General features: G+C 39.4%; 1 protein-coding gene across 5 annotated transcripts in view; it reads left to right on the forward strand.

Moving 5' to 3' along the window:
- The window catches only part of MXD4 (MAX dimerization protein 4), a 50080-nt gene continuing 35209 nt past the window's right edge, over positions 1 to 14871 (forward strand). The window contains exons 1-3 of one of the 5 annotated variants that reach the window (XM_032781083.2): positions 1 to 213; positions 771 to 870; positions 12276 to 12305. In XM_032781083.2, coding sequence (XP_032636974.1) covers positions 150 to 213; positions 771 to 870; positions 12276 to 12305 — 194 coding nt within the window. In that variant the 5' untranslated portion in view covers positions 1 to 149. Of the gene's footprint in view, positions 214 to 703; positions 871 to 12275; positions 12306 to 14871 lie in introns of all 5 variants that reach the window. The other 4 variants (XM_032781086.2, XM_032781084.2, XM_075066634.1 and 1 more) reach the window with 4 other exon arrangements.

The raw sequence follows: 14871 nt of genomic DNA on the forward strand, positions 1-14871 counted from the left end.
TCAAATGTAGGTTGAGAGAGGTGGTTTATATAGGGGACTTGGAAGTCCCCAGCCTGTGAACTCAGTGCAGTTTTAATGCTCATTGCTTTCCTCAGCTGTTTGAAAGGCAGACACAGAGTTTGGGGGTAACTCCAAGAGCACACATAAAAATGGAGCTGAACTCTCTGTTAATTCTTCTGGAAGCAGCTGAGTATTTGGAAAGAAGAGACAGAGGTATTCAGAGAAATGACTAGCAGGCGCTTCTAAACATTTCAGTCTCTTTGTTGCGTGGGTATTCGGACGCCCTTTTCTCTGAGTCCATATTTCCTTCACCTGCAAAGGTGCCATGGGATTTAAACATGTTTTTGTCAGATGCATTGCAGAGACGGGGGGAGGTGAGGGACAAATGCTATTTTCTTGCAAAATCTTTAAACAAACGAGCCCTGGCTCGAGTCTGTTTGGATTGTATGTATGTTGCAGCATTCGGTATAGGTTACATTGTTGTTCGTGTTGCCGTTTGTAATTGTATTGCCGTTTTCCCTTCGCCCTTGTCACAAGGTTTCAAGATGTGCATGATCCAGCCAATTATTATTATTATTATTATTTTTACTATTTACTCGGATGATCCTCCTATTTTGGCACTTTTTGTTTTGTTGTCTTTCTTTTAAAAATTCCGGAATAAAATCCAAACAAATCAACCAAAATTTTTTGTTTTTTACCCTAGCGTTCCTGCAAAGGAGGAAAAAATGCATGGAAAAATATATTGCCACTAATGCTGACTTTGTCCCTAGAAGCAGAACATGGCTATGCATCAGTGTTACCCTTCGATAGTGACTATTCCAGAAAGAAAACAAAGGCAGGCACGCTGGCCAGAAAATCCCAGAATAACAGGTAATGGATGTACCGTCTTTTTCCACAGTGAATTGGCAACTTTTTCTCTATGTCTAGCTTTATGTGCAGCGTATAGATGTATAAAAATAATAACTAATCCCGTGTCTTAGTTCCCAGTAGTCGCCATTTTTCCCCTGTATGGGCTTGGCTCTGTTTTGATCTCTCATATAAACACTGCCACGCGTACACCATCGCCTTAGCACTCACTGCCTTTCTAAACCATCTGCACTCACGCTTCTTCCCCTGGGTTGTTAATGGCTGTGGGCGCTTTGATTTCCTATGTATTTTTAAAATAATAATCAAAATCCTGACTTCCTTTGCATGACACTAATTCCCTCCCAGTCCTTATTTGCAATCTTTTTATTGCTGTGAGATCAAATGCAGCCGCCAGTTGCAGTGTAACGCCGGGATCTTAATGAGGGGAGGGGAGATGGGGAAAGGAGGGAAAATGTATCTCATATTGAACTTGGATTTATGTATGTACTTTAAAATCTTTCGAGTGAACTTGACCTTTCCGGAGAGTCTGCTGCACCTTTGCTTTGGTCTGTGCATCGCCTGCACGAGCGAGTCCCTCTGCATGCAGTGAATTGCAATGCATGGTTACATTATTATTATCAGCTGCCTTTTTGTTTGTTTGTTTTTGTTTTTTCTTGCAGCCACTACCTGTTCTATGATCCCCCTTAACTCAAGGTTTTCTGCGCAGGCTCCCTGCAGCTTTGTTTGGCTGACCAGGCAGTGCTCAGAGTGCACTGTCTACGTGCAGAAGGGTGTCTTAAAGAGACAGCGCCTCCTCTTTACGTAGCAATTCCTTCTTTTCTTGCATTTTACGTTCTTACACACACCGAGACACAAATATACCTCGATGGTTCCCTCCTTCTCCAAAATGTTGGTGCTTTGCTCTTTACAAAATGACTCTTTTAAAAAAATTGTTTATGATGAGCCCTGCGGAATAGCCTAAAATGAACAAAACTTGCCCATGACTTATTTTCCAAATGAGAGGAAAGTTAGTCTGATGAGGCCAGTTCTTTGATCTCAATTACTCCAGCGTAAATCTTGCACAACCCCAGTGCAGTCAATGGGATTACTCTGGATTTATACTGGTGAAATGGGAAAGCAGAAAACAGATCAGTCGTGGATATTAAATTTTTGAAAATATTAACTAAACAAAAATCAAGCATCTCCCTTAGAAAAATACAAGATCACAATGAGCTATGTTTGTGGTAACCCCTGCAGGGCAATGCGCTTGAACACAAGTGAGGGAATAGGGGGTGTAAATCCTTCCCTCCCCGTCCCTTACTTCAAACAGTGCTGATACTTCTGGGGATATAAATTCGGGAGGAGGGGATCATAGTTAAATTGGTGTACGAAGATAAAAGATCAGTTCATTTTATAGGGGAGTGATCAGGAATCACAAGGGTACCTAGATTCGGAGACAGTTTTCATCTCTGTAAATCATGCATCTCTGTGAATTTTTCCATGAAATAACCATATTGTACAAAGGCAGTTAATTTAAAGAGAATTCTTAGGACTTGTTCTGATCCTTATTTCTTGTATGCAAGACACGGAAATCCATATTACTTGTGGAAGCGTTATTCCATCATTTCCTTTCTTGGGTTTCTCACTGTCCACAGCAAAACAGTCATTTGTTTGAACTGTAAGCTGCTTTTAGGAATTTTTAGCAGAAGATATGTAATCTACCTATTTCAGCGGAATTGAAAGATTTTTTTTTTTTGTTATAAGTTTGGTAGCATTATTTATCAAAGCCAGAGCACACAATACCATTGTCTGTCAGATATTTCTCACAATTTTTTTCTGATTCTTGCCGTGCACACACACATGCTTTTTAAAAAAATGCATAATGATCTTTTTATTATTTTCCTGCCAGCTTTATTGTTTATAGACAAGCAAGGGCTCATTCACACTGGGGTAGGGAAACACTTCTGGAGAAGTAGGGCCACAAATTCAGTTTTCATGTTTAGTTCACCATGGATATTTGTCCACCTCCTAAGGAAAACAACAACAACCACCTGCTGCTGGGCACACCTGACAATCTCTCTATAACACAGACCTCTGGCTGGAAATAGCAGGATCTTGTGATAAGGCACATTGGCAGAGCTGTGTGGGCAGTCCTGCATTGTGCTTGCCTACAACATGCAGTTTTGTTTCAAATTTAAGTAATGGGTAAAAGCAGGCATCTCAGCCTATGAGCTTATGATCCCGAATTCAAATTGCACTGCTGCTCATATTCGTATTGGGAGCACAGGTGCTGGAACAAAGGGTGCTAGGGGTCTGCTGCACCCCCTGGATTGAAGTGATTTCTATAATATGCAGGCTTTATAGTTTGGTTCAATGACTCGCAGCACTCCCACTATAAAATTGTTCCAGCACCCCTGATTGGGAGCTAATTTAATAGTTATTTGGATGTTGGGTCACAGCCTCAAAGTGCATAGAATGTGAATGTAATGTTCAGTTTGATCATGCGATCAAATCTTTATAAGCAATTCAGGGATTAAGAGGAGTGGACAACTGGCCAGAGTTCAGAGGATCCTAGGGATGGGCAGGAGGGGGGAGAGGGAACTGCCTAGTGCAATATTGCAGAATATTATGTCTAAATTCTGTTTTTTCCAGAAGTCTCAGCAGGTTTGAAAACTAACCTTTGCATGTGTCATTTGAACACAAATAAAAGCACATGAACAATTGTTTTTAAAGCCTGAAAAGCATCTGTTTCGTGCATGGATAATTCAAAAATGGGGCACATAATTGTACCAAACTTAAAAAAATAAATTAGCCTTTGGACTGAGAACAAGTATGAAAAATTTCCTCTCCCTACACCCCCAAAAAGTTACAGGCAGCTGGGGGGACACGTGCATATGGGGGAAAGTGTTTCTTCAGCCGTAGCTGTGGCTGTTACCAGACAACTATAATTAGACAATCCATTGAAAGAGTTGATAATTTTTTACATTTTTTGTTTGCTGATTTTTTTTAAATGTTACTTGGCAATTTTTAATTTGATGTTGATAGAGAAAATATTTTCATGTTACTCTGAAGGTGGTAGAAAATGCTGCTTGATGCCATTTTTGCCCCATCTTTGTATAATATATATTAAATGTATTTATGATGAATTGATCTATAAATTTCCTTTTATGATGTGCAGTTTCTTGCCCTTGGATGAGGCTGTATATATATGTGTGTGTGTGTGTGCGCGCTCCCACTTTACACAAAGCAGATTTGAAAGGTTTTTTTAATGTAAAACTTTTGTTTATATAGCGTTCTCTCCTGAGATTTGGAAGTGTTCCCCTCAGATGATTATGACGAAAATCCCTTAATAGATGAAATTGGATTTTTGTTTTCCAATCTGAATGGATGATTTGAGAGAGGCACACATTTGTAATTGATTATTCTGGGGGAGGGAAGGTAAACCCAGGTCAGCTCTTCTTGTAATGGTGATAACTAGACAGTATTTGGTTGCAGAGCAGCAAATGTCTCCTCTTGATAGAATAATAACTGTTTAGTTCCTAAAAGCAATATAGTGGAGCTCGTAAAAATTCTTGCTAATATGCAGTTGAAATAAAATCAGTCTAGAAAAAAAGTCAGATTTAGTAGAGTTGTGTCTCGGAGGCTGTAAAATGTTAAACTTTCAAATGTCTTTCCATCGAATACAGTGGGTGTAATGAAATGGATGTATTACAGATGTCTGCAATTTGTTCAGAGGGAATATTTCACAGAAGCAGAAAGTCAGTGAAGTTCAGAAGATTACTTGGTTGCAGAAAGTGATTTGTTAATAGGAATTCACAGTAGCTTTCAGATAATTGGAGCTTTCTTGTTTTGTTTCGTTTCCTGTTTGTGATGCTGACTTAAGAGAGATAAGCCTATATATTTTTATGTTTATATAAGGGGCAAAACCAGTAGCCTGAACTGACCCCCTTGTGGACAGTGGCCCATATCACACCGCCAGTACATGTAACAACTAGACAGGCCTGATTCTCCATTGCCTTGTACTTTGTGCAGTCTCTTATCACTGTGAATAGTGGGTGTAAAATGCCCATTGTACCATTACACAAGTATGAAAGACTGCACAAAGCAGCAGACAATCAGGCCCAATCTGTGTTCTGTGCCCATGAAAAGATCAGAAGTAAATTAATACGCAGAGTAAAATCTTAGTGCTCAATGCCTGTCTGTTGGGTCACAGTTAAATTTATTGGCAGAGCAGGAAATGGAAGTCCTGTGAAGTAGCCTGCTTAGTCTGTTAATTTAGGAGCTGATAAAAAGGAGGGAAAATGAAAGCAAAACTTATGTTTATAAATATCCCTACTGCATCTGTTGAAACTAATCAATATTTGATAATGTTTTTATGTCAATAAATAGAGTTGGGTACAATGTACTTTGCCCGAGTGAAGAGGATACATGTACAAAAGAAGGTGGTGGGTCCAAACGGGATGATGTTTCAAATGAAAACATTGTTTGATGTCTCTATTCTTTCGTTAACATTGCATGTCTGTCACTGCAAACCAGTCTCTGGCCTCTATCTGGCAAGCTGCTCTTTGCAGAGTAGACGTGTGTGAAATTGTTCAGCCGAAACTTTCTTAGCCAAAAAATGCAGATTTGGGTCAACCGAAACATTTTGTGAATTTGTGTTGACTTTGGTGAATTGTTTCTGTTGCAGTGGAAAAAAGAAAAAACTCCAGAAATGTCAAAAGGAACCATTTTGTCATTTCTGAAATGTCTCATTTTGATTTTTTTTTCCCCCAGGCTAGATTCACACACCAAAACCAGTAAATGTGTCCCTCTTATAACCATTAGCCTAATGCTTAGGGCACTCACCTGGGATGTGGGAGCCCCAGGTCTGAATCTTTACTCTGGAGCAGGGACTTGAATCCTAACTACTGGGCTATCAAGTCATTCTGTCTCTGGCCCAAAGACTATTAAAGTATTCCATATAAAGTGTCACAGCTTCAGCAGGAGAGGCTGAGACACCCACCCCAGAATAGCCTGTGTGGTAGGGCACTCATCTGGGATGGGGAAGACCCGGTTCAAGTCCATGCTCTGAATCAGACAGAGCGGGGATTTGAACCTGAGTTTCCCACATTCTGAGGAGGTGCTCTAACCACTGGGCTAAAGATTATCAGTAGAGCACCACTTCCCTCACCTGTAACTGTGAATCGAGCCCTTCATTTCCTTTGCTTTTATTAAAAATACCCAAAACGTTTAGTTCAACCCAAACCAACATTTTTCTAACTTTTTTGATTCACTGAAAATTCTGAAAAATTTTGGATTTGGTTCAGCCTGAACTGAGAGCTTGTTTTGATTTCCTGCCCTCCCACCTGAACTGTCAGAACTGACAATTCAGTTATTTGCCCAGCTCAATGCAGATGGACCTCTACAGGCAGAGGAAGCAGCTTAGGGACCAGGGCCTATTTTCCTTCATTTTTAAAATGAAAGACTGAGAATAAAATACCATAAAATCTAGACTGTGGAAACACAACAATCTGTTTTGCTCTCTCTGAATTCAGTGTGTCCTTCTTGTTGTTTTTTCCCCCAGGAAAAATAGGTGTGAAGGAAAATGATCTTAGAGAATACATTAAAAAAACGAATGCTGCTGTTACTCTAATAGAATACATTATCACCAATGAGGAAGTATAGTATGTATGACAGTAGCAGTCTTTGTGTGTGTGTGGTTTTTTATTTTATTTATTTATTTATTTTTAAGAAAGTCACCAAATCAGAAGCAATGTCAGGCCTTGCTTTTACGCACAGATTTATCATACAAACTCTTGAACCTCACTAGAGTCAAGGCTCTGCATAAGGGTCTGCACCAATATATCTGTTCGCAGAATCCCAGCCCGCATCCAGAATACTGGCAAAATTCTGCTTTGAGGCGGAACTAAAAGAGAAACATTTTTAAGAGATACTATGTGGTCAGTTAAAGAAAAAGGGAGGGGTTTCGAATAAATGCAGAACTGAGCGAGGTTGTGTGCTCTAACCTCTCAAATTCAGGTAATTCCAAAGTTAGGCACTGATCCTGCAGCATACAGCCCAGCAGCAGATTGGTGTGCTGGCACCGAGCTCTAGTAAAGCCCATTGAGACCTTCAAGTTGAAAATGCAACCTTATCTCTGCATGTCTGTTACATTGCAGACTCTTATGAGATGATCACTTGCTGTTTCTTAAATAATACATTGGCACATTTATTTGTGTTTTTCCTCCAATGTGGATATATGTAGATAGCATCTTGTGGAACTTACCACTCTCTTTGTTCTTGTGTTTTGGCCTGGGCTAATATTTCTAATATACCATATTTTCAGTGCTGACAATACACCTGTATTGCTAGGTGTCACTCACCATCATTTTAAGCACACTTTCTCGGATGCTGCTCTAATAGACATGGGGCTTAAAATAATGGTGGCAGTCTGTAGCTTATCTATGGCTCGCAGTGTTTGAACTGCAGTAGTGCCTGGAGTGCACAGACTAGGTTATGACGTGACAGAAGAGGAAGATGAGACAGATGGGTGGGGGAAGGGGAGAGGAAGATGAGTTAACGGTAAAGCAGTCAAACTGCAGAACATTATGCTGAAGTCTCAGCTCACCACCTGCAGAGCCAGCGTCAGCTGGTAGGGAGGGCCTTAGCCTTTTAACCTTAATTTTGATATTTCTTTACATCTGAGCATCTTAACATGTAGTGTTAACAGTGCACTAACATGATATCTGAAAGATAACTTCCTAGGGGTACTAAAAAAAAAAAAAAAAGGAATAAAGATGTAGAGGGGGAAAAAGCTTTTGTCTTCACTATTAAGAAACTCTGCTGGTTTGTAAAATATTGCAATTAGAGCATATAAATGCCATAATCTAGAATTACTTGGCTAGAGACTCTTTAGGTGTTGCCATCCCTGACTCCTACTATAGAAGAAAACATGCCCCTTAATCATTATTTGATGATTTTCATTTTAAAAGAATTTAGAATTTCATACCTGGTTAATCACCATTTAACTACTTGGTGCTAGATAATGAATGCTAATGCTGCCTCATCTAGCTAGTAGCCATTACTATTTGCAACAGTTGCTTTGCAGCTAGTGGCACAAAGTAGCCAGAGTTTCTGTGGATCTGGACTCTCTTCTTTCTCCATAGGAAATGTTTGTGGCAAACATTCCCCTACACAATCCCTTCTATTCCTCCTCTTCTTAATGGCTGGTCCACACCCAGTTTTGTGCTGAAATAACAAAAGGTGTGGTTTAAGATCACTCTAGTTATTTTGGTGCAAGTATGTGTGTAAATCTGCCCTTAGATTTCTTCCCGTCTGCCCTCTGGGATCTGTGGAAAGCAGAGGATACGGGATGAGAGATGGCAGAAATATTGGTTCTCCTTGGGGCAGTGCTCTGTGCTTCACAGAACTGAAGGAGTGAAAAATAGTAATTACTTAGAGAGGGCTTTATCCTCTCAAAGAACGGTACAACCTTTCCTGATGAGCCCTCATTGTGTGGGGAAGTAGGTATTGTAGAACTATTAATAACTCCCTTTTTACAGCTGGGAAACTGGCAGGTTGTGTGTCAGATCTCAGATTTCTTCAAGGCCTAAAGCACTAGCAGGGGTGCTATAACAATTTTTACAGTGGGGGTGCTGAAAGTAGAAACCAGGTATTTGGCTGTTATTACTACTTCCAGCCAGGGGTGCTGCAGGTCTTTAAGGTGTATTCAGAAGCTCTATTTGCTCACTTCCACACCAGTCTCATGGCTAGAAAGGGTTAAACATCCTGCAAAATAACTAACCCTCAAAAGACGTGGAAAAATAATATTTGTGTTTTTGTGTATTTACATCTGTATGAGTAGGATCCACAGTGTAATCAACAGTCCCTGTCTATGATGTATTCTGATAATTCAGAGGTCAAAAGAACATCCTAGCATGTAAATGAATTGTGTAAACGGGAAATCTCAGTATTCATCTCTCTTTGATATGTACTGTGAATGGTGGAGAAACAAGCAAATTGCCTTATGCTAAGTACCAGTGGTAGACCTCCTTCAAAGTCATGCTAATTATCTTTGGAACTCCAATTTGTCAAAAGATATGAAATTGTATAAAAGATCTTTGGGTCCTGATTCTGTTCTCTCAGATCTGCTTAGGTTTCATCAGGGGAAGTTTGAGTCTCAAGACTGAGGTCTCGGTTATGCTGGTACACCCTGAATATTATATTTAGATATTGGACTATAACCTGTTAACTATTTCTTAAAGAACTCTTTTCAACTACAAAGCTCACCATCTATGCTGTGAATCTGAACCTCCAATGAATTGAACGCATGTCTGTATGTATATTGATCTTTTAACCATATTCTCTCTTTTGTTTTTTAATATATTTTAGTTTTGTTAGTAAGAATTGGCTGTAGCGTGTATTTTCGGTAAGATCTAAGTTGTAATTGGACCTGGGTATGTGGCTGATCCTTTGGGATTGGAAGAACCTTTTCTTTTATATGATGAAATAAGATTTTCAGAAATCATCATACTTAACTTAGATACCTGGATGGAGGCTTGAGGCTGAATCACTTTAAGGGAACTGTGTTGTTTGGACTTCTGAGTAACCAGTAAGGTAATAAAGAAGCTGTTTTATGCTGGCTTGGAAAATCTAAATATTGGAATGTCCACCAGCTTTATGGGGGATTGTCTGCCCCATTCTTTGCAGTTCACCCTAATTGAGTGACTACAGCTGGCTCCCCATTAGGACCCCAGTCACAATGGCGTAGTCGTGCTGGGATGGACATTACCACAGGTTAATTGGATTATTGGATCAGAACCCACACGCTTGTCGAAAATTAATTTTGATATTGGAGAGTTTAAGGGTTAAAAATCAGTTACAGTGAGTGAACTATAATCAAGATCCTGACATAAAAAACCTGGAAGAATTGGGCTCAGGGGGTGGGGGTAGGGGGTTGTCTTTTACTAATAAGGCCCCAAAGCAGGAACTGAAAAAATCTGTTAATTGCCCGTGATAAGGAAGCAGACTCAGTGAAAATGCTTGCAGTGAGAAACCAGCAGCTAGAAGGTGAACAAGCTTAGAGAATAAAGGAATTCTGTCTTTATTTTGGGGGTCTGTGTATGTAACATGACTATATGATCTTATGTGATAAACTGATAAAAAGGCAGATCACATTTTTGGCCTACCACTGTTGCTCTGATTATGTTTAAATGGTTTTCATATGATTATTTTGAGCAGGAAATAATGTGTATATGTATTCCCATTGTGTTGCTCTATTTCTGATAAGGTGCATTTAGTTTAAGATTTAAAATATAAAGAAAAAATGTTTTTTAAACAGATACCAACTCATACATGACCTGTTCAACTCTCACTAAAATCAATGGGGAGGTTTCCACGGAAGCCTGGATTGGGCTCAGAGACCCTGATCCTTCAAAAGTTTACACGTGTTCCGACCCTTACCTGAGTAGTCCCATTTAAGTCAGTGCATAAATGTTTGCAGGATCAGGGCCATAGTGGGTAGACTTGGACCTGGAAAAAAACACTCTAGGGTCTAATCATCAGTGATTACTACCAAATTCATGGTCCATTTTGGTCAATTTCATGGTTGTAGGATTTTAAAAAAATCCATGATTTCAGCTATTTAAATCTGAAATGTCCTGGTGTTGTAATTGTAGGGTTCCTGACCCAAAAAAGAGTTGTGGGGGGGGGGAGGGGGTTGCAAGGCTATTGTAGGGGGAGTTGCAGTATTACTACCCTTACTTCTGCTCTGCTGCTGGCGGTGGCGCTGCCTTCAGAGCTGGGCAGCTGGAGAGCAGCGGCTGATGTCTTGGAGCCCAGCTCTGAAGGCAGAGTCATGTCCAGCAGCAGCACAGACGTAAGGATGGGATGGGATTGCCACCCTTACTTCTGCACTGCTGCTGGCGGGGCGCCATCTTTAGAGCTGGGTGTCTGGCCAACAACTGCCAGGTTCCGACCACGCAACTTGCGACACTCCCCACCCCCGCAATTCTCTTTTGGGTGAGTAGCCCGAATTTGAGAAACGGTTGTCTCCCCTGTGAAATCTGTATAGTATACGGTAAAGCATACAAAACAAAAGATTTCATGGGGTGAGACCAGATTTCACAGTCCATGACGCGTTTTTCATGGCCATGAATTTGGTAGGGCCCTAGTGATTACGTGATCCTCGCTTTCTTTTCCCTGTGCAGCCAGATGGGTTTATTGGTTGCAGGGTTCACATCAATAAGAAATTTCAAATATGCTGCAACATCTATGTGGGCGGTTTGCTTAAGAGCCAGCTACATGCTTCTGTAGGGAACGATCAATGGCCCTGTGCTGCACCTGATAACTACACATGTCTTAGAATGGACTGTGCTCTTCACACCTAAGACATGAACAAAGCAACCTCTGTCAGCACATAGTGCACAGAAGCTGGTTGGGTTTCTAACGTACTGTTGGAAAACTGATTCAACAAAATCGGCCTGCATGGATCTTGATGCTGTAATGTGTTACGCCATAAAAGATGCTGCCTTCATATTCATGATCTTCACATACTGGAATAATAAAAATCTGTTTCCATTCTGAGAGAACTAGAACTACTGGTCCAGGAAATGACTGGTTTTGTAACAGTGACAATTTCATCTGAGAAATGTTTTTAATTTCAGTTGTATAAATATAATTGTTTCTGTCTGAATCTGTTTTTTTAAAGAGTTTTCAGTAGTAGGTTCAATTTTTCTACAATAGGAAAACAGTCCTAATTTCTTCGACATTTTTATTTTTTTTTTAAAGTTCTAGGTTTCTGATCCATATATAGGTTTAGCAAAAGAAAAGATGCATCTTTTCTGCATTAAGACTGATATTCACAAATACCACAGCTGTTAAATGGTGGTCGATCTCTCTCCCTCCCCCGCTTCCTTCAGGGTCTCCCAGAAACTAAGTTTTGAGTCTCTTCTTTTGGGATTTCCTCCCTCTCATTCTTACAGTTCTTATCTTTTACCAGTTGGATCTTGCAACTGTTTTTTGTTTGTTTTTGATCTTTTTTCAGCCACGGAGAAAAGGAAAAATGTTGTATAGTTTGTTTCTCTTACCACTTGGGTCAAATTAAGAGGCAGATTTGTGCTTAGTGCCTGAAGACCCTTTAATAAACTTTTCTGTACAAATTTTAGTCTGTCTGTGCAAAAAGATTTACCTGTGCAAATGCTGTAGTTAGATATTCTAGGGAAACAACTAAAAGACACCTTGAAGACTTCCAAAAGCTATGTTAAAAGCAACTGATTTAAAACATATATTGCATTAAAATCCATGTGAAGTCTAGGCTTCAGTTTTGTTTATAATATGTTTTAAATTGCAGGCTTTTAACATGTTTTTTAAAAGCCATATAGGTGACATTTTTAGCTATTCCAAAATCCAGTACTCATCATTCTAAAATATTTTTTTTCTATTTTTAATAGGTCATCACACAACGAACTAGAAAAACATAGGTAAGTCATGAAAAGAAAGTGTAATTATCTAGAAAAAGCATCGTAGATGTTTGGACGTGCATGTATAGATAGGGATATGGTGTTAGAATAGATGATTCATTCAGAACATCAAACTTCTAGCTGATGAATACTGTACTTATAGAAGTATAACTTTCATATTAATGATGTTATTAAAAGTTAATTTCCCTAGTTGTTTGCTAGCATACCTTAAGAGTTATAAATACAATAGAAATTTGAGTTATCATGATTAAGCTGCATGGATTAGGGGCTAGGGGAGGAGTCTGAAATGCAGAATTACTTTACTTTAAGCAACGTTTAAAGTAAACTTTTGTGTGTCGCAGAGGAAGGATTTAGTCTTGCAACTCCCACTGTATGTAAACTCATTGCAAACAAATTCCCCATTAACTCAGCTTCCTTATAGAGACAACAGGTTCCATCCAGAGGATTATGTTCAGGGCTGGAAATCAGGACTGGAAGTGTCGGCAACACTTTGAAAAACTATTATTTATTAATTAAAGAAGTTCACAAAACCCTTTAGGCCCAGAATTTTAAATAGTCTCTTCATAACTATAGTAACAGCTACACATACAAAATGTGTGTGCACAATTTTAGGGTCTGGACTCTTTTTTTTTTTTTTTTTTTTTCCCTGTCTCTCTCTCTTTCTCTCTCTCTCGAGGCCATGCATCCTAAGGCAGTTACTAGAGCTGAAGACAATATATGCAAACAAACTATAGTAATATAGAATAGGTGACAAATATGGCTCATGAAATTATGCACACAGATTTGATACATGCTTCATACTGTGTGAAGGGTGGTTGACAGACTCTACTGTATTGCATCTAAAGGGAAGGGTGATATTTGTAATGCTGAAATTTTCTTCCTGTCCTATCCCAAAATAGGATGAAGAAACTTAATCACAATTTCTTTATTAAAGTTCCTGTCACCATGTTTTTACTTTGTTGTTTTTTCATCCTCCTCGTCCTTGATCTTCTATTCAATCTCTTAGTACCCTTCCCTGCTCTGTCACTACCAATCTATCTTTACTGGGTATCCACTTCCCCCCCATTTCTCTTTTATTATCTCAGCATGTAGTTTCCTTTTTCTCCCTCTGCTCTAGTCCTGAGCACGTTTAAGCAGCACAGTGTGGGGGAGGCATTAGCACTGGATGCAGGTGCAGGAAAGGAGTGATTTTTTTTTTTTTAATATAATATATAATCGCATTTCAGTTTCTCACTTTGAGTTCTGCAATGCGTCTTTTCACATGCACGTTAATAGTACTTGCCACTGTGGCATTTTCTCTCTGCAGTTTGCTTATTTTCACGTTGAAACTTGAAGATATAGCTTCTAATTGCATTCAATTAGCAATATTAATTGTAATTACATACTGCAGGTCCTAAAGTTAAACTGTAGTTAAAGCTGAGTTTTCAGATAGCCTTAATCCAGCCATGAATGTGTAAAATTAAGAACATAAGAATGGCCATACTGGGTCAGATCAGTGGTCCATCTAGCCCAGTAACCTGTCTTCTCATAGTGACCAATGCCATATGCTTTTGGCAGTTGGAGATTCAGGGACACCCAGAACATGAGTTTGCATGCCTGATCATTTTGGCCAATAGTCATTGATGGACCTATCCTCCATGAACGTATCTAACTCTTTTTTGAACCCAGTTATACTTTTGGCCTTCACATCATCTCCATGGTAACAGGTTCCGTGGGTTGACACTGTGCTGTGTGAAGAAGTACCTCCTTATGTTTGTTTTTAAACCTACTGCCTGTTAATTTTGTCAGGTGACCCCTAGTTTTTGTGTTATGTGAAGGGATAAAAAAATGTTTCCCTACTCACTTTCTCCACACCATTCATGATTTTATCTCTCAGTCATCGCCTTTTCTATGATGAACAGTTCCAATCTTGTTAATCTCTTTTTATGTAAAAGCTGTATCCTTCTCTGTACATTTTCCAGTTCTAATATAATATATATCTTTTGACATGGGGCATCCAGAATTGCACATAATATTCAAGGCATGGGGATCCCATGGATTTATATACTGGCCTTATGTTATTTTCTGTCTTATTATCTATCCCTTTCCTAATGGTTTCTAACATTCTGTTAGCTTTTTTGAGTGCCCGTGCACATTGAGTGGATGTTTTCAAGTGGCTAACCATGAAGGCTCCAAGAGCTCTTTCTTGAGTGGTAACAGCTAATGAAGACCCAGTAATTTTGTATGTATAGTTGATAAGTTTTTTTCCAGTGTACATTACTTTGCATTTATCAACAATGAATTTCATCTGCCGTTTTGTCACTAATCACATAGTTTAGCGAGATCCCTTTGTAACTCTTCACAGTCAGCTTTGGAGTTAACTGTCTTGAGTAATTTTGTATCATGTGCAAAGTTTGCCATCTCTAGGTATTTAAACTCACTCAGTGCTTACACTTTAGGGGAAATACAAGTTCACTCGGTGCCTATGTTCCTGCATCTGGGCATGAGCACTGCTGCCTTGCTTTAGGCGACCGGGTGCCTCTCTGCCGCCTAAGCCCCAGAGCAATTCATGAATGGGGGTAGACGT

This window comes from Chelonoidis abingdonii, chromosome 5 (assembly GCF_003597395.2).
Source record: "Chelonoidis abingdonii isolate Lonesome George chromosome 5, CheloAbing_2.0, whole genome shotgun sequence".
NCBI lineage: Eukaryota > Metazoa > Chordata > Testudines > Testudinidae > Chelonoidis > Chelonoidis abingdonii.